The sequence below is a fragment of the Pleurodeles waltl genome, chromosome 4_1 (assembly GCF_031143425.1).
Source record: "Pleurodeles waltl isolate 20211129_DDA chromosome 4_1, aPleWal1.hap1.20221129, whole genome shotgun sequence".
Lineage (NCBI taxonomy): Eukaryota > Metazoa > Chordata > Amphibia > Caudata > Salamandridae > Pleurodeles > Pleurodeles waltl.
This window is the reverse complement of record NC_090442.1, coordinates 426,633,003-426,656,201: the sequence shown is the minus strand read 5'-3', so window position 1 is coordinate 426,656,201 and position 23,199 is coordinate 426,633,003. Positions and strand designations below refer to the sequence as shown.

General features: G+C 41.9%; 1 protein-coding gene across 2 annotated transcripts in view; it reads left to right on the top strand.

Annotated features, from left to right (window-relative positions):
• SEMA3C (semaphorin 3C) overlaps nucleotides 1-23,199 on the top strand; it is a 480,273-nt gene that overhangs the window by 345,277 nt on the left and 111,797 nt on the right. For both annotated transcript variants that reach the window (XR_011202287.1, XM_069228681.1), the window contains exon 12: nucleotides 14,429-14,651. Coding sequence is in view for 1 of the 2 variants with exons in the window: in XM_069228681.1 (XP_069084782.1) it covers nucleotides 14,429-14,651 (223 nt within the window). In the remaining variant the exon portion in view is untranslated. The remainder of the gene's footprint in view (nucleotides 1-14,428; nucleotides 14,652-23,199) is intronic.

Here is a 23,199-nt window from a genome sequence, read left to right as displayed (position 1 = left end):
CAACAGCCTCTGTAAATGAATGACCTTGGGTAGGGATTTGCTCAATCAGTAAAAAGTACTTTGGACACTATTCTGGCAGAGATTAGGGATCTGAAGAGTGTACAGGCACATGAGATAACTATGATCAATGAAAGGTTTTCTATGATAGAGGAAGTGATGGTCTTGCTCCCACAAAGGCTGAAAGAGGCTGAGAGTTGGATCTTGACATTAGAGGATCAGGTTCTCTTGATGCAGCAGGAAGTCACGCAATTGACTAAAAGTAAAACTGTCCTGGAGTACAAGCTACAGGATCTTGAGAACTATAATCGGCACTCAACTCTCCGCACAGTTGGAGTAGCGGAAGGGAGTGAAGGATCCCAAGAAAGGGAATGGTCATAATCTCTTTTGAAGCAGGCAATTCTAGAGCTGTCCGGGGATATAACTATTACAAGAGCACACACAGTTCCTACACAACAAATCCCAGAGCAAAATATCCAAATACGATTTTATTAAACTTTGCTGATTATAGGGTGAGGGAGCTCATCTTGTCAAAGGCTATTAAAAAGAAAACTCTTTCAGCGCCACAGGTGCCTCACTTCCAAATTTTCTCTGATATATCAGCAGCCTCTGCACAGAAGCGCAAGGACTTTATTAAGATGATTGACTCATTCAAAGCCAGTGGGGCCCAAGCAAATATTGTCTAGTAGTCCAAACTTCATGTTCTAGCAAGGGGACACTTTTTTCTATTTAATGATGTAGATGAAGTGCAAGTGTTACTTGAAGAGTTTGGCCACAAGGACAGTAGATAGGGAGGAGTATTCATAAACTTGTACTGTAACAGTTGGGGAGCACCACTGGTATTGGGAAACTTTGGTTGATTGAGATTTATTTGGATTGTGGGGGGAGGGGTGTTGGGTCGAGAACCTCTCAGATTGGGATCTGGTTGTTTAAGTGCACAGGGGCGGTGCAATAAAATGGCACCCAATGGACTCTTGGGGTGAAAGGAGGAAATGTGGGCACTTTTTCCTTCAGGTAGGTACAGATTGCGCTTGGGATAGCAGGGGTGGGTGGGTCACTTATTGATACTGAATTCAGACAGGATACTAGCATCGACAGTAGTTAAGATAGGCTTCAGAATGATGTTAATATACAGAAGGGAGCCATCTGTGATCCAGGCACCATTTGCGTCATAAGTATCACATGGTATACATGATCAAAAAGGAGTGGATGTATCTATTTTCTAAATATGGGGCAATGGTATTTGATGAAATGCTGATGGATGAATGTGACCACGAAGATAGCTACTTCAGTTATTTCAAGCACTTTAGGTTTTATTGGCACTTCTGGCACATTAAAATAACAGGGCAATCATGGTGCTTTATGTATAGTAGTCACTTTAGTACTTTAGGCACCTTGCATCGTCTGGCCAGCTAGAAAATAAATTTAGCCCTTACAATAATTGAATCACGACATTCAATATAGACATAAGTCTTTCTTATCCACAATGAGGAGCCTGAAGGATCACATAAGAATAGTCTAATTTAACATTAATGGCCTTAATAAAAAAAAGTAAAGCCAGGGCCATAGAAGCTTGGATTAAGGGCACTCTCCAGATGTTGTGCGTTTGCAAGAGACACATTTTATGGATAAGAGGCACCATTCATATAGAATGTTAACACCCTGGGCTGGGTTTTGCTATACGCCGAATGCGACCGCTGCATACAGTAAGGTGGCTCTTTATATTATCAGATATTTTCCATTTGAGGTTACGTTCTCCCAGGTCGATACTGAAGGTAGGTGGCTGTTATTAAGTAGAATGTTAAATAAAACCCGGCTTACTATAGCTACCTTATATGCACCAATTTCAAACCATACCAAACCCTTAACCGAATTGTGCCAGATGTTGCTCAGTATACCAGATTTGTTGATTATGCGGGGAGATCTTAATTTTCATCAAATCCAGCACTGGATTCTTCTACAGCTATGCGTAGGCAGAATAAGCCATGTATGGCTAGTTGTTTGTCTCAGTTTTCTAGTGCTGTCAATCTCACAGATTTCCGATGAGATGAGAACCCGGCTGCCCAGGAGTTTTCATACCACTAGGACAAATGCAATTCCACGTCCAAACTGGATTTTTTTCTTCGCTCTCGCAATCTGCACCAACAAAAATTACAAGCGTACCCAGAACGGATTCTCCGATCACACCATGGTTGAAAAGGATGTGACAGGTATTAAGGTGGAGAGGGTAGTGGGTAGGTCGTCTTTTAATAGAATTAATTTAGAGAATGAGTAATGGTGTGGAGACATAGATACTGGAATTACACATTACTTCAAAATTAATACTTCAAAATTAATACCAACTCTGCTAAGGTCGAGAATATTTGGGTAGCATTAAAGGCAACTCTCCGGAGTCATATTACTTCTAATGAAGTAATTCAGCGCAGACAATTGGTGGCTCAGAGGGCAGAGTAGGAGACAGCACTGAACCTCACAAGTATTAATGCTCGCCATTTTGTACACCCGCTATTAGAAATGGGGTCTTTGGTTGGCAGTCAGGCTACCCCCTGCCCAAGCAAGGACCCTCACTCCAGTCAGGGTAATGGAGAATCACCCTCAGTTAACCCCTGCTAGCCCCCTTGGTAGCTTGGCACGAGCAGGCAGGCTTAACTCAGAAGCAATGTGTAAAGTATTTGTACCAACACACACAGTAATACAGTGAACCACTACAAAATAACACAACACAGGTTTAGAAAAATAGTAAATATTTTGTCTAAATAAGAAAGACTAAATACGATAAAAATCCACAATACACCATTAAAAATATGATCTTAGTACTTAAAAACACAAAAATTGTACCTAGAGGCACAAATGTTGCAAGTTAGTATTAAGCGGCATTGTGATGGAGTCATTTCCCACAATGTGATGGCACTGGTGCCGTTTACGGAGTCGTACTGATCCCCAGGTACAGCACCTTTGTAAAGCAAGTAGAAAACAGACCAGTGGACGGAGTCGGGATAGCGAGGCATCATTGGATCTGTTGCGGCGTCAGTTCCGGTGCTACGGGGCAGAGGAGCAGACGCGTGGCGAAGAGGCATCGGGTCCTTACTGCAGAGCGGTGGTTGCGAGGTGTCGGTCCCTTGGTTCTGGCAGATATGAAATCCGGTGAAGTCACAATGCTGCGAGGTGACCTCACGGGTCACGATGATGTCACAGGGCCACAGGGGCTGTGATGGCGTCGGATGTTACGGACATCGCACTTATTACACTCCGATCTCAGCAGACAGGATCAGCGGCTGCGCCGACGCAAGGTCTGCTGAGTCGTTGGGGTCATCGCACTTCTGGGGCAGGGGGCATTGTGGTTTCCATGCAGTGACATCCTTAGCGAAGTCTCACGGTGTCATCCGGTGTTGTTAGACAGGATTTCACCAGAAATTCACTTCCAGAAGCCCAGGGACTGGAATGACACCCTCTCGCAAGCTAGAGTCCACAGCATGTAGACTCAAAACTCGATGGTGAAGCCTTTGCTGTCCCTGAGGCTTCAAAACAGGAGACAAGCTCTACTCCAAGCCCTTGGAGATACCTTTCAAGCAGGAATGCACAACAAAGTCCAGTGTTTGTCCCCTTTCACAGGGAGAAGCAGCAACTGCAGGATAGCCCAACAAAGCACAGTCACAGGCCAGGGCTGCACTTCTCCTCAGCTCTTCAGCTCTTTTTGGAAGAGGTTCCTCTTGATTCCAGAAGTGATCTAATTTTCAGGGGTTTTGGGTCCAATATTTATACCGCTTTCTGCCTTTGAAGTTGGCAAATTTCAAAGGGAAGACTCTTTGTTTGCAAGATCCTTCCTTGCCCAGGCAGGCCCCAGACACACACCAGGGGTTGGAGACTGCATTGTGAGAGGGCAGGCACAGCCCATTCAGGTGTAAGTGACCACTCCTCCCCTCACTCTAGCACAGATGGCTCATCAGGATCTGCAGGCTAAACCCCAGCACCCTTTGTGTCACTGTCTAGAGTAGATGCACAAACAGCCCAACTGTCAAACTGACCCAGACAGGGAATCCACAAACAGGCAGAGTCACAGAAAATGCCTACTTTCTAAAAGTGGCATTTTCAAACTTACAATCTAAAAAACAACTTAACTAAAAGATGTATTTTTAAATTGTGAGTTCAGAGACCTCAAACTCCACATCTGTATCTGTTCTCAAAAGAAATCTTAACTTTAATGATATTTAAAGGCAGCCCCCATGTTAACCTATGAGAGAGATAGGCCTTGCAACAGTGAAAACTGAATTCAGCATTATTTTACTGGCAGGACAAGTGACACACATCAGAACATGTCCAACCTTTAACATACACTGCATCCTGCCCATGGGGCTACCTAGGGCCTACCTTAGGGGTGCCTTACATGTATAAAAAGGGAAGGTTTAGGCCTGGCAAGTGGGTACACTTGCAAAGTCAAATTGGCAGTGCAATACTGCATTTACAGACACTGCAGTGGCAGGTCTAAGACATGTTTGCAGGGCTACTCATGTAGGTGGCACAACCAGTGCTGCAGGCCTACTACAAGCATTTGATTTACAGACTCTGGGCACCTCTAGTGCACTTTACTAGGGATTAACTAGTAAATCAAATATGCCAATCAGGGATAAAACAATCATCAATACAATATATAGAGAGAGCATATTCACTTGAGCACTGGTTAGCAGTGGTAAAGTGCCCAGAGTCCTAAAGCCAACAAAAACAGATCAGAAAAAATAGGAGGAAGGAGGCAAAAAGTTTAGGGATGACCCTGCAAAAAGGGCCATTTCCAACACAACCCCCACTAGCCAAAAAGCCAGAGAATACCAATCAATGCCTTGATGGACTTCCCTGATTGGGGCGTTAGACCAGGGACCCAGGCCCACAACAGCAGGGGTATGTTCCAGTTCTACACTTCCGGACTCCAGTTGCATCCCTCTATCCATACTCTCAGGGCCCACTAAGCTAACCCATTGGGAACCGTTCTCCTCATTTGCAGATACCATCTGTGCAGCACCTAACATTACTTTGGTCACAGATGTATCCCAGGGGACAGACAGTACCACCATGGCCAACACAGTACCCCCATGGCATGACTCCTGTCCCCCCAGGGGCAACTCTGTCCACCAGGACAGCAAGCCACAGTGGCCACTGACAGCTGTCAGGGATGAGAGCCAGGCCCACAGCCTTTCAAAGCTCTCCAACCACTGTGAAGGTGGAGAGTAGGGGGGCAGTAGCCCCAGGTGCATGCCACCCTTCGATCACTCTCCCTTCCACCAGGTCAGGGATGACAACCTGACACTGGTCCTCCCCTTGGGGGCTCTGTACCCTCCCCCTAGGAGCAGTACCCCCTAGAGTCCAGAATTGTCAAGCTGCTCGTGGAAGCAGTCATGCACAATTTCCCCACCGGTGCAGGGGTGTTAACCTGCAACTGGTCTTCTAACCTGCAGGCTGTACCCTCAGGTTGGAGCAGGGTCAGGGGTGAGGCTTCCCTCCCCTCCCCTTCCTTCTGGGGTCCTGCACCACCCCACTAAGAGTGCCCCCCCAGAATCCAACATGTTACGGTTAGCAGTAGCCTTTTCCTCCAGGTCAGGTGGGACACCCTGAACCTGGCCCTTCAACCCAGGGTCTGTACCCTCGTATTGAACTGGGATCAGGGGTGAGTCTCTCTCTCCCCAACCCCTGCTCCCAGGGTTCGGCATCCCCCACAATGGAGAGCATCCCTAGAAGTCACACCGGGGGGTGATTGGGCAAAACGCCCCCCTCCCATCAGGTCAGGGTTTACCCCCTGCACCAGACCCTCCAGCCTAGGGTCTGTACCTTCAGACTTTACCATTGCCTGGCAATCCAGGACTTCCTGTGGAACACGCCTACCCTGCATCAGGTCAGAGCTTACCCCCTGAACCTGACCCTCCAACCCAGAGTCACCACCATCAGGCTTTCCAACACCCGCTATTAAGGAGGTACTTAATTTAGCAAGAAGCCGCATGTAGGAGTATTATTCGACACAAGGTCATGTCGCCAATTCCGCGTACGTTCAGCAGGTATATGAGGAAAGTAAGTATGCAGGCAGGTTTTCGGCATGGCAGGTATGGGAACAGGTTGCGCAAAATAAAATAATTTCACTTACGGATCAGGAGACCTATTTTCCTATAATGGATCCAGTTGACTTCCAAAAGGATTTTCTGAGACACTACACAGAAGTCTACAATAAACTACAGCAGGTAGATGTGACCTGATTAAGAGATTTTCTAAATAAACTTCCCATCCTCAAGTTACAAACAAGCCAAGCTCAGGCCTTGATAGCCAGATTTACATTAGAAGATGTAGAGCTGGCCATGAAATCATTAGCTAGCGGTAAAACTCCCAGGGAAGAGGGTTTTCTGGTGGAATTTTTAAAGAAATTTACGTCAGTGTAAACCTTGAGAAACTGAAATTAGCTAATTATATTTTTGAAGGGGGAAAATTCTGATGTCCTTCTGCACAGCTGTAGAAGTAAGCTTTTTTTTAAAAAGGGTAGGTACAAGGGTAATCCCAATTCATACAGACCTATTAGTCTGTTAAATGCAGACTATAACATTTTTGCTAAATTATTAGCTAATCGCATGTGTAAACTCATGGGGTCTGTTATTCAAGCTGACCAGCGCAGCTTTGTGCCAGACAGACAACTATTTACTAACACTAACTATTTGATTGAAGCTCTGGATTACTTTGCACAAAATGAAATGCAAGCCCAGATTATGGTTTTAGACACTGAAAAGCGTTTGATTTCGTCTGTTGGGAAAGTCTTTTTATTATTCTTAGGAAATTCCGCTTTCCCATTAGATTTATACAGCTGGTAATGCACTTATACAGAGGTGCTACAGTACAAATAATAATGAATTCCACCAAAGTCGGTTCGTACGAAGTCTGCAGGGGCATGCAGCAGGGTTGTCCCCTGTCTCAATTACTTTTTGCCTTGTTCATTGAACCAATAGCAATAGCCATTCGCACAAAAATAGATGTGGTACCCCAGATAAGTGCATGACGCCTATTAAACTATTCAGTATGATATTGCTTTTTTCTAAAACCTGGCAATGAAATCCAGGAAAAGGCCTTTGAAATCTTTCAAGAATATCAAAAGATTGAGGGATATAAAATGAATAAGTCCAAAACAAGTTTTGCTATATAACTGTGCAGCTTGTACTTTACTTCCTGAATTTTGCTAGCTAATTAATCCCAAGCACTACCTCGGAGTGTTTGTTTCTGGGTACAATAATGATTTGTATGCTTTAAATTATACTCCCCTCATTGTTAAAATCTAGACACTGTTCTCTAAATGGACCAATTTGCCATTTTCCATTTTATGCAGAGTTGCTTTGATTCGCATACCCATTCTTCCTCTGTGTAATTTCGTGTTTGTTGCTCTTCCCCTTTACCTGCAGACCAAGCTTTTCAAGGAGCTTAAGGGAATGTTTTCACCTTTTTTATGGGCCAATAAAATTCCCAGACTGTCGCTGGACACATTGTATTGCCCCACAAGGGAAGGGGGCCTTGACCTCCTGGATTTAAGGGAATACTATTTTGCACATTTTGCACATACTACATTTAGATTTTACAACCCTTCAAATGTAAAGGTAAACTTAAGTGACATTGTTTTTCTTGATCTAAATTTTTTTCAAGATTTATCAGATTGTTGACTTCCTTAGGCGTACGAAAACTCCCAAGAAAGTGAGATATAAGACTTGGAAGTGGCTGCTAAAGTTTAATACTCAATTATTTAAGCATTATCATAAGCCTGTTATCAACGGGGCAACCCGACTGGCTAATATATTTACTGGGGATCGTCCCCTTCTCAAGAAAAATATAATTTACAAATCGGAAAGCAACGTCTTTCGCACAGTAATGGACTTTATGCGAAGTGACTCTTGGATGGGTTGGAGTGAAATCAAGGTTAATATTAGGCACTTTAAATCTGTATTAGAATAGTCATATAATCAAATGTGACATTTTTAAAAAAGAAATTGACCCTAGAAGGATAATTGCGAGTCTAGATTTAGTAGAAGATTTATTGGAGTCCAGAACTCATAGATCTATCAGCTGTTGGGTTGCTTTTTTTAGGCAGCAGAAAACTAATATCATATTTTTAAAAGCTGGAGCCAAATGGCAGGTCAAAAAAGGCATTGTGCTTACAGTCATTCAGTGGAATAAGGTCAATGAGTTTAATACTTCCTTGTCAAAGGATGTGAATTTCAGGCATGTGCAGTTTTGTACTAGATGGCTTTTATATCGAACCCCTGCTTTTTGGCACACAACGTCTATTGTCAAATTTCCAATATATGTTTTCGCTGTTCATTAGAAGAGATGGGTAGTTGGATGCATATCATTTGGGGCTGCTCTAAAATAAGACCATTATGGAATGAAATTGCCAGGAGCTGCACTGAGATGTTGGGAATAGAGCAACCGCTAGACATTCAAAGTATTTGGAGTTTCATTCAAAAACAAAATCAGCTCCCTGCAAGTGAAACACCTCTTTATTGTAGCTTTAGTAGCTAGATCCTTAATTTTGCCGAACAGGCGAACGGAAGTAGCTCCATCATTTCTGCAATGGTATTCTAAATTAGGCATAATTAAGGAGCATGAGAGGAAATACGTTTTAAGATCTGGATCTTATAATAAATACACAAAGCTTTGGGAGGGTTTTGGATAAGATTATCATGGGGTAAAGGACAGTTTTGTAGTAGGGGTGATTAAGTAGAGGCTGAAGGGATATGTGCAATAATAATTTGTGTTGAATAAGTGATATCTTAATTTTGATGGTGATAGGCCTTGTAGATGATTTAATGTGCGAAACATTGAACTAAGAAGCTTTCATGTGCATTGAACATGATGTATTATGAATTGAACGTTTTAATACCATATAAATCTGGAACTCTCTCTCAAAAAATAAAAAAAATAAAACAAGCCAATTAATCAATGATATTTTATTTTTTTAAATCTCTTTGTTGTAAAAACCATCATAGAAACATCACAGGCATCTCTCTACCGGGGGACAAACAAGCATGAAAAATGTCAACCAGTGACTAGGTATTCTAGCTCTCAGGTTCAGCTTACTTGCAAGATTAGTGGCAGTTGGTACCAGGCCAGCAACTACTCATTTATTTTGCAGCATTTCAAAACCTGGAGATAACCAAATAAATGTAATAATATTGTCCAGGTAAAGAATCAGTTTCCATAGTAGCTGATATCCCATAATGATAACTGTGTGTTTAAACCTCTTGTAATTGTAGTCAACTCATAATACTTGTGGGGATCAATATTAACTCTTTTAGAAGCATTTATGGAGCTAGTGCTCCCTTCCCCGAAGTAGACACAAGATATGGGAGATGGTCAGGAAACACATATGTTTGCAGCAGGCAAGAATAATTGGCCCTTAACTATGTCTTTTGTGTCAGTGTTGTCCCTTACAAACCACAGGCTTTTCTGCATACAGTGGCCCATTCGAGCCAAATTGCAAATTCTAAACTCTGTCTCTGGAACTAGGCTAATGTCCTTCAAGACAATTTATACCTGAGAGAGATCCTCTAAGCTGATAGTTGACATCAATGTATGTAATTGCTTTTTGAAAGTGGTTGCCGGGTAGCATGTTAAGAGACTATATAAGATATCATAATTTCTTTATGCAGATGTTTAGATAGATTGTTAGGTGATAGACAGATAGATAGATAGATAGATAGATAGATAGATAGATAGATAGATAGATAGATAGATAGATAGATAGATAGACGGACAGATAGTTTTCTTAATTACCAACCATGCTGCAAAAGAATGTTGTTATACAACAGTAGACAAAAAACAGTAAGTTGAATCATAGGGACAGAACAAAAAAGAGTATTCAAGAAGCCCTATGGGATTTGAAGAAGTATGCTTACCAAGGTTTCTTAAAGAAAATGAGAGAGAGGGACCGAACAAGAGAAACAGAATAACCTGGTCTGTGGCATAAAGGCCCTTTCCTGGGCTCATCACAATACTGTGAACTCATTAGCACTATCTTCACTCCAGTATAAGAAAGGCTTTCACTGCTCCCAGAACATCATTGCTACTTGGCTAAGGCTTCCCATTTCTGGAGGACACACTGCAAAGAGGTACCTGAGTGCAAACTTATACTTCCCAAAATCCAGTTAAATCTCAAATTGTTCGAAAACAGAGGTGGACATTTTTAAGTTATCAAATATTAATTTCTTTGTGGTTCAGGAATTCCATGCTAGACAGTCCACATACTTTGTCGCTGCAACCAGGACCTTATAGCCAGACCTTATGAAAACCTTGTACCAAGTACTGGAATTGAAGTTGAATAGAGACACGTAATCTAAGTGATTAATAGTACTTTGAAACTGAATTTCGTTGGTGAAAGAGCATTTTAGAAAAAAACACAAAGTTGTAGAAACTATTTTTGTTGCACTTTGGATATTGAGGTGGGTGAGGAATGGGAAGGATCCTCATCACTTTAAATACTGTTACTTTGTTCACAGTGTATCTTGTATTTAAGGTAGTGGTGTTTGCTTAGTGAAAAGACCATATATTCATATCAGTATGAAGTATATAATCTTGGTGAATGTTTATATTATAGCTTAAGAAAGAAATAGAACTGCTTAGTAGAACCAGAGATCATGAATTCAAACAAAAGTAACTATTGTGTTCATATCCGAAAAGAAAGTGTGATTTTGACAAGACCTAAGTATATGGTTTGTGAAGAGTACATTGGTTTTTCAGTTCAAGAATTCTAAAGTTTCGTGAATATCCCAAAGTCTTAGACATAGAGATACTCTGGAAGCATTTAATTTGCATCAGTTGGGATAGAGGTCATGTATTGAAATGTCTTCAGCTATTCACTATGAACCACCAGACATCAGCACCCTCGGGGTAGACACCAAAGCTCAGCAGTGTAATGAGTTAGAGTGGTGGTATCCAGTGTCTCTGTTACTTCCTCTTGTCCCTTTCCTTTTCTCAAGTGTACTGCTAACGGACATAATACTATTGTGTATAGTTGGTTGTGAATATTGAGTAAATTGGAAATGTACATCACTCCTGTTAGATCTGGAATTCATGTCGGTTATTTTGATAGATAGAGACATAGAACGGGAGTGATGAGCGACTGAAAGAGAGAGAGAGGCAGAGTGAGTGGCATGGTGTCTGGAAGGGTACTTCATTCCTGGAAGTGAAACAGGAAGAAGCTTTATTTGGGTTTGATAGTCAGACAGGATTAGCTCCCTATGAAAAATGAACACCTTTTAATTGGGGATAGATACAGATTAAAGATCATGATTGTTAACGAATTAAAGTTGATCAGTGATGAATAAATATATATTAGTTAGAAACAATGAAGTATATTCTGCAAGTAAGAATCTGAGTCTTTTCTTTAGGCATACATAGGGCCTGATTACAACTTTGGAGGAGGTGTTAATCCGTCCCAAAAGTGACGGTAAAGTGACGGATATACCACCAGCCGTATTACGAGTCTATTATATCCTATGGAACTCGTAATACGGCTGGTGGTATATCCGTCACATTTGGGACGGATTAACACCTCCTCCAAAGTTGTAATCAGGCCCATAGTATGGAATTGCCCACAAACCAACTAACACATAACTGAAATATTTCAAGGTACCTTTCTAAACTATGTAAGACACATGATTGGTGCCCACATTTTTAGCACTGTAAACAAACAGAACATTTCCATTTGAATGTCCCACATACACTGAAAAGACATTTTCTAGCCGTTTTCTGTAATTTGCACCACCAGTGAGGCCTGCCATGTGTGTTGCCGGTGGTGCCCCTGGATTGTCAGTAGCAGTATCTCACCCCGACTGAGAGTTTCCTTGGTCTCTGGGACCAGAATTATCAGGTCCACAAACACCTGATCTGATATTTGCGGGCTCAGAGACACTGGATTCTGACTTTGAAACATTTTACCGGGTCCGGATAATCCATACTGCAGCATAGGGGAGCAAAAACAGCTCCCCCAACCCAATAAAATCCAGTATGCCTATCTGCTGCTCTTGTCCCCCACACCACAATCGAGACAAAGGGCTCCACATGTGTACCACTTGCTGCGCGCAGGTGGTAAATGTGTGTTATTTTGGGCGCATGTTTCCCCCAGGAAGGAGAAAATTGTGCCTAAATGAACCTGGGACTGCTGGTATCCACACACATATACCCACGGAGCTCCTTATGAGGCTCTTAGTGGGACCTAATTACCTTATCGAAGTGCCAACCTTGTGAGACACACGACAGCCTCAGATAATGAGTGGGAATATATTCAGGCAGAGGTTTCTAAAATATTGATTGGAAAAGCATTGAGGTGAACGGACGCATGCATCGGTAGGATGAGCCTTGCTCTTGAGTGTGAAATCTCACTACTTTCGAAGCTGAAGCATATTTCAGAGGCTCTGGCTGCTAAGTAATTATTTGTTCTCGTTTAATATTGGGAAAGAGCTAGCAGAAGTCAGCTTGGCAGAAAAGAGGTATCTTTATTTTTGTTCCCCCTGCTTGCTCAGTGTTTCTGTGGTTTTGAACTCCTGTGAATATTTATGGATCGAGGCCTTGGGGAAACTGGATCTGTAAATATATCTACTGGTGCCCTTCGAGAGTTTATTCTTGCTTTTCGATTTATCTCCTTTGCCTTTAGTAGAAACGTTGCTGGAAGGCATTCTTTTCAGGTTGTTTAAATAGGATGATTTACACTATAAAAACCTCTCCTGGTTGAATACTAATTTGCAGCAAGCCTTGCAGGCTCTGCAGGGAGCAGAGCAGGGACACGAGCGCTTTTCGAGGGGACGGCGGGGATGAGACAGCAGCACACTGTCAGGTAGATGTATACTTTCAGTGTTTACTATGGAAACAGAGAGCTTATGGTAGTTGAATAAGAAAGGCATGCCGAGGTCCTCTGCTAATAGCAAACATGTAAGTGATGGCAGGATTTAACTGGCCGCTAAGCATTTGTTACTTAAGCAGACTTTAAACTGCTGACTCGTGAGATAAATGATGACCACGACAGAATGAAATAAGGGATTTGTTGGGGGAAAACTTCATTTCATAGATACAAAATGATGCTTTGCAGCATACTTGTGAGTCGGTTCCACATGGTGTCCTGGATGAAGTTTAGAAGCCAGATCATCAGCCAGTTCCTGGACCTGATCTCCAGCCTTATTCCAGTGTCAATATTCACAAAGAAAAAACAATGGATTTTAGTGGAACTAAGACGTTCTTTTCCGTACTAGATTGAGCACACGACTTCTATTCCGAAGTTCCCTGGTGGGACAGTTAACATGCAACACAATGCAAACAGTCATGAAATCAACTGAAGGATGTTCAGGTTAATACATTAAAACTGAATGCATTTGGTTAAGACATAACTTTTCAAAACCGGCATAACCAGTGCTAATCAAAAAATGCCCCTGCAACAAAGAAAGTAGCCCTGGGCCTAACAGCATTGGAACAGTGTTCAGAAAACATGGCTTTGTTGTCTATCTCAGTTGTCACTCCTCAATATGATGGCTTTCCTCCTTGTCCAAATGTTTGTTCCACTTAGGAGTATTCTGATCTGCCAGTGTTTTGATTGACTGACTTGCTGATATTGCTTTCATTGAGAGGACATTTGTATATTTAACATTCTCTTAGCAAATTGTCTCTCACTGGGTCTATTCTGGTGCTTGCAACAATTCAGTCTAGACCTGTTCCTGTCAGATTCTCAACCGATCAGGTCTAGAGTCCCACAAAGTGGGATATCTCTCACCACTCCTTTTCAATACTCACTGGGGCTCCTTCTTTCAGACTGTGAGGAAGTTTGGTTGTATAAGGCGTCCCCCTAATATTTTGCTTTTTGAACTTTTGGATTTTCAACTTCTAATGTGGTCCTCATCCTTCTGAAAAGCCGTAGACTCCATGCATCCTGTCAAAATATTGAGCTCTGGTCCTGTCATTTCAGGCATACAATTGCATAATTGTGATGGCAGAAAAAGATAGGCACACAAAATGGCAGTTTTACAGAGTAATTATAAAATAATTACTTTATAGTGATTAAACCTGTAGAAACATTTAAAAATATGTAATGATAAAGCACTGAATGGTGTATAATGGCCTATGCCACTGAGTCTGCCCTTTAAGGAGAGGCAACGTAATATGGGGCTCCATTTGCTACTTGGATGAGATGTTAGATCCAGAAAAGGACCAAGTGCACAAATAATGTGTTTGTGGAAACCTTTAACACATCTAGACATCAGCTCTTTCTTGGTGGCTTATGTGGTGTATATTAAGACAAAGACAACAATTCTGAGAAATAACTGTACGTGTGGAATGCCGACATTTTGTGTGACTTTGACTGCCCTGAAAGTACCAAACTGCGCCACAGATATCTCACCAGTGAGTTTTACTCTGCCTGAATGTTTCTCTGCAGTGCCCCGGAGGAGCCTTTACACCCAACATAAAGACAACGAAGGAGTTCCCGGATGATGTGGTCACCTTTATTAGAAATCACCCCTTGATGTTCAATTCCATCTACCCGATAAATAAAAGGCCTTTGATTATCAGAATTGGCACAGATTACACATATACAAAGATAGCTGTGGACAGGGTGAATGCAGCTGATGGGCGATACCATGTCTTGTTCCTTGGAACAGGTGAGAAGGACATATATTTGCGTGTACATTTTAGTTCATGTTATAATGTTATAATGTTATGGTATGGTCTTAGTAACTTGCAATAGTATTACTGTTTCTATCATTGACCCAGTATAAAAAGGATGAAACTCTGGCAAATGTTATTTGAATTACATTACGTTGTTAAAACGTTTGTTAGTATGCATTTTTACTTTAGTTTCATTTTTCAGGATCAACGTTGTTCTGGTGGTCCTACGTCAAAGGCTTCAAGGAATATATTTATATTGTCTGATTTTAAATTTTTCCTCAAGGTATCACTTCAGGGCTTAATTTGTGAAGCTCGCTGCCGGTGAAATAAATGTTGGTGCACCAAATACTAGGAGAGAGAGAGAGAGAGAGAGAGAGAGAGAGAGAGAAAGAGAGAGAGAGAGAAAGAGAGAGAGAGAGAGAGAGAGAGAGAGAGAGCTAGATTTTCGACTTGGGCCTGGCCTTATGGAATAAAATAAAACTGCCCAACACTCACCAGCATTAAGCTTCATTTTTAAATAGTTTAGGACTGATCTGCATCACATTATATGTATTGTATTCTATTCCAATTAACTTTTGAGTTTATTGGGCTTCTCAGGGATTACATTGAGAAGTATAAGGAGATGGAGCATTGCTTTCACTGGATGGTCCCCTCTGTTAGACAAATCAATGCTTGCAGCCAGTACCATGAAGGTACGTGATCAGTCGTGTACCTGGGGACACAGATGCTAAAGGTGCATTGGTTAAAAGGCGTTCCTTAAATGAATGTCCAGTCATTGGGGGTGATTCTGATTCTGGCGGGCGGCGGAGGCCGCCCGCCAGAATTCCGCCCCCATTATACCGCTCCGCGGTCAGAAGACCGCGGAGGGTATTATGAGTTTTTCCCTGGGCTGGCAGGCGGTCTCCAAAAGACCGCCCGCCAGCCCAGGGAAAAACTCCCTTCCCACGAGGATGCCGGCTCGTAATCGAGCCGGCGGAGTGGGAAGGTGCGACGGGTGCAGTGGCACCCGTCGCGTATTTCAGTGTCTGCAAGGCAGACACTGAAATACTTTGCGGGGCCCTCTTACGGGGGCCCCTGCCGTGCCCATGCCATTGGCATGGGCACGGCAGGGGCCCCCAGGGGCCCCGCGACCCCCCCTACCGCCATCCTGTTCATGGCGGCTTTCCCGCCATGAACAGGATGGCGGTAGGGGGGGTCAGAATCCTCATGGCTGCGGAGCGCGCTCCGCAGCCATGGAGGATTCAAACGAGCAGCGGAAAGTCAGCGGGAGACCGCTGACTTTCCGCTTCTGACCGCGGCTGAACCGCCGCGGTCAGAATGCTCGTTGGAGCACCGCCAGCCTGTTGGCGGTGCTCCCGTGGTCGGTGGCCCTGGCGGCCACCGGCCGCCAGGGTCAGAATGACCCCCATTGTGTTTTCCAGGAAGTTTTCCATGAATTTTTAAAGGGAAGACTCTTGTCTTTGTATTTAGATAAACAAGCCTGGTAAAGATTTAGGGCCTGATTCTAACTTTGGAGGACGGTGTTAAACCGTCCCAAAAGTGGCGGATATACCACCTACCGTATTACGAGTTCCATAGGATATAATGGACTCGTAATACGGTAGGTGGTATATCCGCCACTTTTGGGACGGTTTAACACCGTCCTCCAAAGTTAGAATCAGGCCCTAAGTGTAGTGACATGGATAGCTTAGTGGCTTTAAATACAATTGATAATGGTTACAGAATCTTGCTAGAGCTGTGGGTCACTTGCTCTGAATGCTCTTTGATCTACTTATGCTTCTTTTCCATTGGAAGAAAGAAACTTTATGTTTGCAAAGAGCTTCTACCCCTGAAGTGAAGGGGAGCTTCCACAAGAGGACTTTCTCTTACATTATAAATTATGTTGTGCACGCGTTATTTCTAAAAAGCACAGTTACCAAAGGTTTCCTGGTGCTTCAACACATTGGAAGAACATTAGGCCCTCTGCCCCTGTGGTGTGGGGGGGTGGGCGACCTCCAAGGGCCCCTCAGCACAGCTGGCACTGAGAGCTCCTTACTGGGTCCAGGGGGCAGCGGTTTAGGAGGGGAGCATTCTATGTACTTTGCAGGGAGGCCCCTTCAAGTTTCTTTACATCACTGCTTCAGCATGAGAATTGAGTGGGCTTTACATGTTATGAAGTGGAATGAGTACAGTTTTATGTTGTTAATCTGAAAACGAATTCATAATGGTAGATCCAGCACAGAGAAATCTCTTGCTGATTCTTTCAAACTGGTAGTGCAGGACTATTAGTAGGTATGGTGGGCCTGTCTAAACTTCTCCGATAGAATGATAAGGCTTACATTTTTCAAGCAAATGAGGGCTTCAAACATATTAGCACAGTACCGTGGGGTGGAGCTAGCGTTAGCAACTGTAGTGAGCCAATAAAAAGATTTCAACAAGATGGAGACATGATAATTTGGAACAGCATCTGAAAATAGGGAACATTTTAGATTGTTTTGAAGCTGGCCAATGGACTCTTTGTGGAATCTAATTAAAATGTATCTGTGCAATTGAGTCTTGAGACTACAATCGAAGAGACTGCCATATTATAAACAACCAGAGTCAACCGGGACATAATATCACAAAACATCCTTGCATGGAGAAAAGGTGCATGGGTCACCATATTGAGTTATTCTGAATGCATAATTCACTTATAATAAAACCCAAATAGTTCACTTTCTGTAAAAGGACAGGACACAAGCACATCCTTATTTGTAGTTAATTTCTTTTAACCTTTTTGCCCTCCAACAATTCACTCACAGTAGTGAGGCAGGATAAAAAAGTCACAACTGATAAACCCACATCCCCCTAGGTCAAGGAGAATATATGTTATCAGCTTAAAAGTAGAGCTAAATACCTGCATACTGAATTAATCTGCCCAGCGCTGTTAAGAAAACCCCAGATTAGCAAAAGTAGAGAGGACTCTGCAATAGAAAAAAGTAATGCGTAGGGGAAGTAAGAGTACTTGATAGCTGTATGGTAAAAACTGAAAGTATCCGAGAGCAGTACCAAATATAGTAATCTCTTGAGGTAGACTTTAAAGCTGATGTGGTCAATAGTGTATTGCCACTTACAGATCCAATAGGATCTTTTTAAAGATACTATATTATATGTTGCTATCTTGCGATCAACTAAGAGAGGGATCAGTGCTGGTGATGGGTTACGAGTAGTGCTTCTTAGTGGGTAGGCATTTCATTATACAAGGTACCTAGGCACTCATTTCAAAACTTATTTCAGAAAATTGATGCCAGTCATATGTGGATTCAGTCTTACTCAAGGAAGGGGGGGGGGGCAATAACGTGTATCTTTTTTATCTGTTTATTACTGTATATTATATAAATGATCAAGCCAGATTTATTCTGTGGGTATTTCTTCAATCCTTCAGTTAATTTCCAATTTTGCCCTCTATTTATAGCATATTATTTAATACATGTGTAAAATACATTATTCTAAAGACTTAAAACATTCTAACCTAGGCATACTACAGCATTCACACAACTTCTCACTCCTGGCGAGAGGAGATTGACGAACATTATAAGGCAACGCGACCATTTCACTTTAGTCCGTTACACTCCTGGCTTGTATCCGATATTCCTGTCATTTTCCAACTTTTTTTGGCCTTGCATGCAAAGTTTGGATTTATTATGATACAAACACAAAGTGGCTATGCTCTTGGTTCTCACCTCCTGTGTGTACCTTAAGTAAAAAGTCCAATGTCCATTGATCACAGATAGTACTGCCAAGGGTGCCAAACTGGTACAACACCCAACCACATTGGGTGCAATTGTGTCAACTGTAAATCAATCAACACATATCAATCCATTCCTTGGTTTACCAAGGCACACCACATTAACCCTGGTAGTCCATTCCTTGATGTGCTGAGTCAATTAAAATTCAACATCAACGTAATAGAAATGTTATTCATCCAAAGCAAAGTCGACTCAATGGGAAAACAGCCAGTCCAATGATACAACAGCCGACACGTTTTTCGTCAATATGACTTCTCAAGGCTGTAAGTTGGATGTACAAGAAAAGACGTATGATCAAGACTATATACAAAAAAACAGGGAATCTAGTTCTCATAGTAATCCAAAGTAACATTAATGTAAAAAAACTCAAACTGTGAACCCACAAAGTGATGTAAAAAAAGCAGTAACAAGAGTGACGGTACAGCGTACCACAAAAAGCAACATGCATGAATAAGAATCAAGCAATCAAGAGTCACACTCAATGTGTCTTGAAGAGATACAGAGAGAATATACAGTAGGATATTATAGGTGCAATCTCCCACAGGTGACTAAGACCTTCCGTCCTCCCCCAAAACCAGCCACCAACCACTAGTGTAATAACATGCCGCAGAGCGTGCAATTAATTGACTTGACACATTGAGTGTGATTCTTGCTTGCTTGATTCTTATACATGCATGTTGTTCTTTGGGGTACGCTGTACAGAAGGAAGTGTGTATGTGAGAGAGAGAAAAAATGAGTGACAGTGAGTTGGCTTGAATGAGTGTGAGTGAGTAACAGTATGTGGGGACGAGTGCGTGAGTGAGTGAGAGTGATTCAGAATGGACGACAATGATTAAAAGAGAGTGACTAAGTGTTAGTGAGTGATTGAATATTAGTGAGTATGTGAAAGAGTAACTAAATGAGTGAGTGAATGTGATTGAGTGAATATATGTGGGTGAGAGTGTGAGCGAATGAGTGTGATGAAAAAGTGTGATGGATTATTAGTGTGAGGTAGAGTGAGTGTGATAAAGAATGTGAGAGGAAAAATGAGTATGAGAATGACTGGGAGCAGGTGAGCCGCTTTTTGACGCAAAATGCCGCAAACATACAAAATACAATCGTATTTTGCAAGTTTGTGTCGCTTTAGCGTCCAGAAATGACGCAAATACAGTGCTAAAAAAGTATGAATATGGGCCTAAGTGTTTGCGTTTTTTTGGGGAGCCTGCTGCTGGGCTTGGCGTACTTGGATTAATGTTTGGCTTATAGAGGCGCCCATGGCAAAATGCTGGCTCTGGCATATTGGCAGCAATTCTTGGTATACGGAGGGCACTAATGCCAATTTTCCAGCACTGACAAACTGGAGATAATTCTTGGTGAAAGGGAGGTCAACATTGGCATATGGGATACTGGCAATCATGCACACCTTGAAATACTGGAGGTATTTTGTTATGTGGGTTGCATCAATCATAAAGTTCCGACACTAGTATATTGTAGCTAATTCTTGGCACAAGGTCACACCCATGACATAGTCCTGGCCCTGGCACATTGGAGGTAATTCTTGACAACTGGGGGACACCTGCGGCAAATTGTGAAAAAAAATGAGGTCAGCTCCAGTAGAATGTAAGGTTGTTATACAATGAAATGATTTGAGTATTTCATGGACACCCTTTTGTAGTCAATGGCTTTTTAGCAAATTTATGTGATAATTGTGCTTCAAGATGCAATAGCCGAGCTCATGTTTTTCTACATTTTCTCGAGGGGAGAATCCACCAAAGCTTCTAAAAAAGTCAAGCTTTGCTCCCTCAAATGTGAGGAAACTATTGGAGCACCCAACATTTTCAAATTCGCAATCCACCACTGCCTAGCACAGCAATTCTGCTGCATACAAAATGTAGTCAGAAGCATCTTCTGTCTTTACGTTGGTTAGTTTTAACACAAGTGAAGAGAAATAGTGAGGTACTTTACTGTGAAAAGCTCTAACAGCAGCAAGCGTATTCATAATATAACTGATTACCACTATTGATCACTACTTATTAATCACCCCTGAAGGTCAGTTTAAATAATAGCGTGTGTGTGTGCCTTGCCCATAAAACTGACAGAAATGTAGGTGAGGAAAAAAGTTATAACTCAACTATTCCATGTATCACAGTGAGGTGACCTGCACTTTTGACAGGAAGGAAATTAGAAATTAATTTGGGTAATAAAGCAAATAAAACGTAAGTCTGAGCAAACATTACGTATATAATATTTTTTCAAAGTGCAAACAATGTAGGAGGTAAATAAGGTTCTTGATCTCGAGAACAAAAAATGAACTCAGCTGGTGACCACAGAGAATATGGAGCCAGTAATCTTTAGTAAATAAGAAATGGAAACGCGTTTTACTCCATAAACATCATAAAATGTATAAAATTAAAATAAGGAGTACCCACCATGTCAAAATAGGTTTTGAAAGTCACACAGGCGTCTCCTGTGGTGTTGGGGAAGCTAATGAAAATGGTAAGCACCTTTCACATCACTTACCTTTGGTTAATCATAAACCCTGTAAACATGCTGTTTTACGTGTTAAAAGTCTCATGAAACACGCATACTTAAACCCATGACATTTTCACCAAACAATACATTGAGCAGACCGAGCCTTACTCAGCTCCACCTTAACTGCAATTGATGAGAAACTACAGAAGCATTTAGAGAGGGCGCCCACTTTCAAACGTTCTACCAGACAATACAAATAATAGAAATGTGCTATGTACACCCATCAAAAGGAAAACGGCATAACATAGAATGTTAATTTCAATTAGTGCATTTGCTCTGTTTTACATTGCGTTCTGCAGTAAACAGCACTAAAAGATGTTTGTTACAGAAAGTGACTTGTCCAGAGATAATTTACACTTAGTAGACAATAAATGAAATTGGTGTGTGTGGCAGTTGTTGGCATATTCAGACTGAAGGTTTAGGAAAATAATACCAGCTCTCATTCCTTCATTCTGATTACTTACACTTGTAATGTACATCAAGGTTTTCTGACAATTGTGCTTATTTAGTATCTTTCTCAATGATACATATTGTGCACTTGGGGCCAGATGCAGGAAACTATTTGCGAGTCACAAACGGCAAACAATGCCTTTTGCGAGTCGCAAATTCCAGTTTCCAATGCAGAAATGCATATTGCGAGTCGGGACCGACTCGCAATATGCATTTCAGAATCGCAAATAAGAAGGGGTGTTACCTTCCTATTTGCGATTCGGAGTGGTATGCAATACCATTTGCGACCGCAAATGCGGTCGCAAAAGGTGTCGCAGTTACCATCCACTTCAAGTGGATGGTAACCCACTCGCAAATTGGAAGGGGTCCCCATGGGACCCCTTCCACTTTGTGAATGGACCCAAAACTATTTTTTCAGGGCAGGTAGTGGTCCAAGGGACCACTACCTGCCCTGAAAAAATACCGAAACTAAAGGTTTCGTTTTTTTTTTTAAGTGCAGCTCGTTTTCCTTTAAGGAAAACGGGCTACACTTAAAAAATAAAAAACTGCTTTGTTCAAAAGCAGTCACGAACATGGAGGTATGCTGACTACAGCAGGCCTCCATGTTTGCGAGTGCCTAGACTCGCTATGGGGCCGCAATTTGCGACCCACCTCATTAATATTAATGAGGTGGGTCATTGCGACCCCATAGCGACTCGCAGACGGTGTCTGAGACACCGTTCTGCATAGCAATTTGCGAGTTGCAAATTGCGAGTCTCAGGGACTCGCAATTTGCAAGTCGCAAATTGGCTTTTTGCTACATCTGGCCCTTGATTACTTAGATTTTGCGTGTGCGCCATGCATTGTGCAGTTACACTTTAGTTTAATTTCATGCTTTTATGAAACACAACCGATGTCGCCATCTTTTTTTAGAATTATTTTACTACGTTTTCCTAATGATATAACCAGAGAATTACAAACTTAAAATGCATTCAAGCATAACATTGAAAGTACAATGTTTAATGTGATCCACCCGGGTCAATAAAAGCTTGATGTAGATCCTCATTGTCATCCCCCGTTTTTGCCATATTTTCCAAACCACAAATCCCTTACATTTCCATGTACTTTCATTCACTTTGTTTCTTTGATATTTCTCAAAAACACGCTCACTCTGTTTCGTCACTCTCATTGCTGCCCTTGTACCCCAGGCTGAATGCATCCCTTGCACTGGTGTAACGAAAATTAAGGTGGTCCCCCTGCAAAGTACCTGTAGGTGCACCCCCCCCGGACCCAGGCAGGGACCTGCTGCCCTTATACACTGTACTGTGCTGAGGATGAGTCAGTAATCTTCACACACCATTACCCATCTGGTCGCGAATAACCAAACCCTTATTTTAAAGTTAGAATGTTTATTTACCTGTATTAACAGAGCTAATATCACATAAATTAATCTCAAAACCAAATGGTAAATGTACATAACAACACCTGCTGACCAAATCTTCTAAAGAATCTCAATTTAGCTAAAGCATTGACCACTAAACATTTGAGAGTCACATTACAAATCAATAGCAAGAATAGCTGCACAATACAAATAGCATACATCTAGGTTCAGCAAATGAGCAAAATCAACTTTTTAACAATAATGTGTTAGCATTCTCTGGCACTCCATAACTAACCTTCTGATTAAAATGGCGTGTTTGGACTTCATGCAAAACAACTGAGTCAATGTTAATTTGGAAAAGCATCTAGCTATGGCTTTAACAAAAGAGTGGTTGGTACCTAGGAATAAAGAACAAACTTCCAACAAGAGTAATAGCATTTGTTATACCTCTCC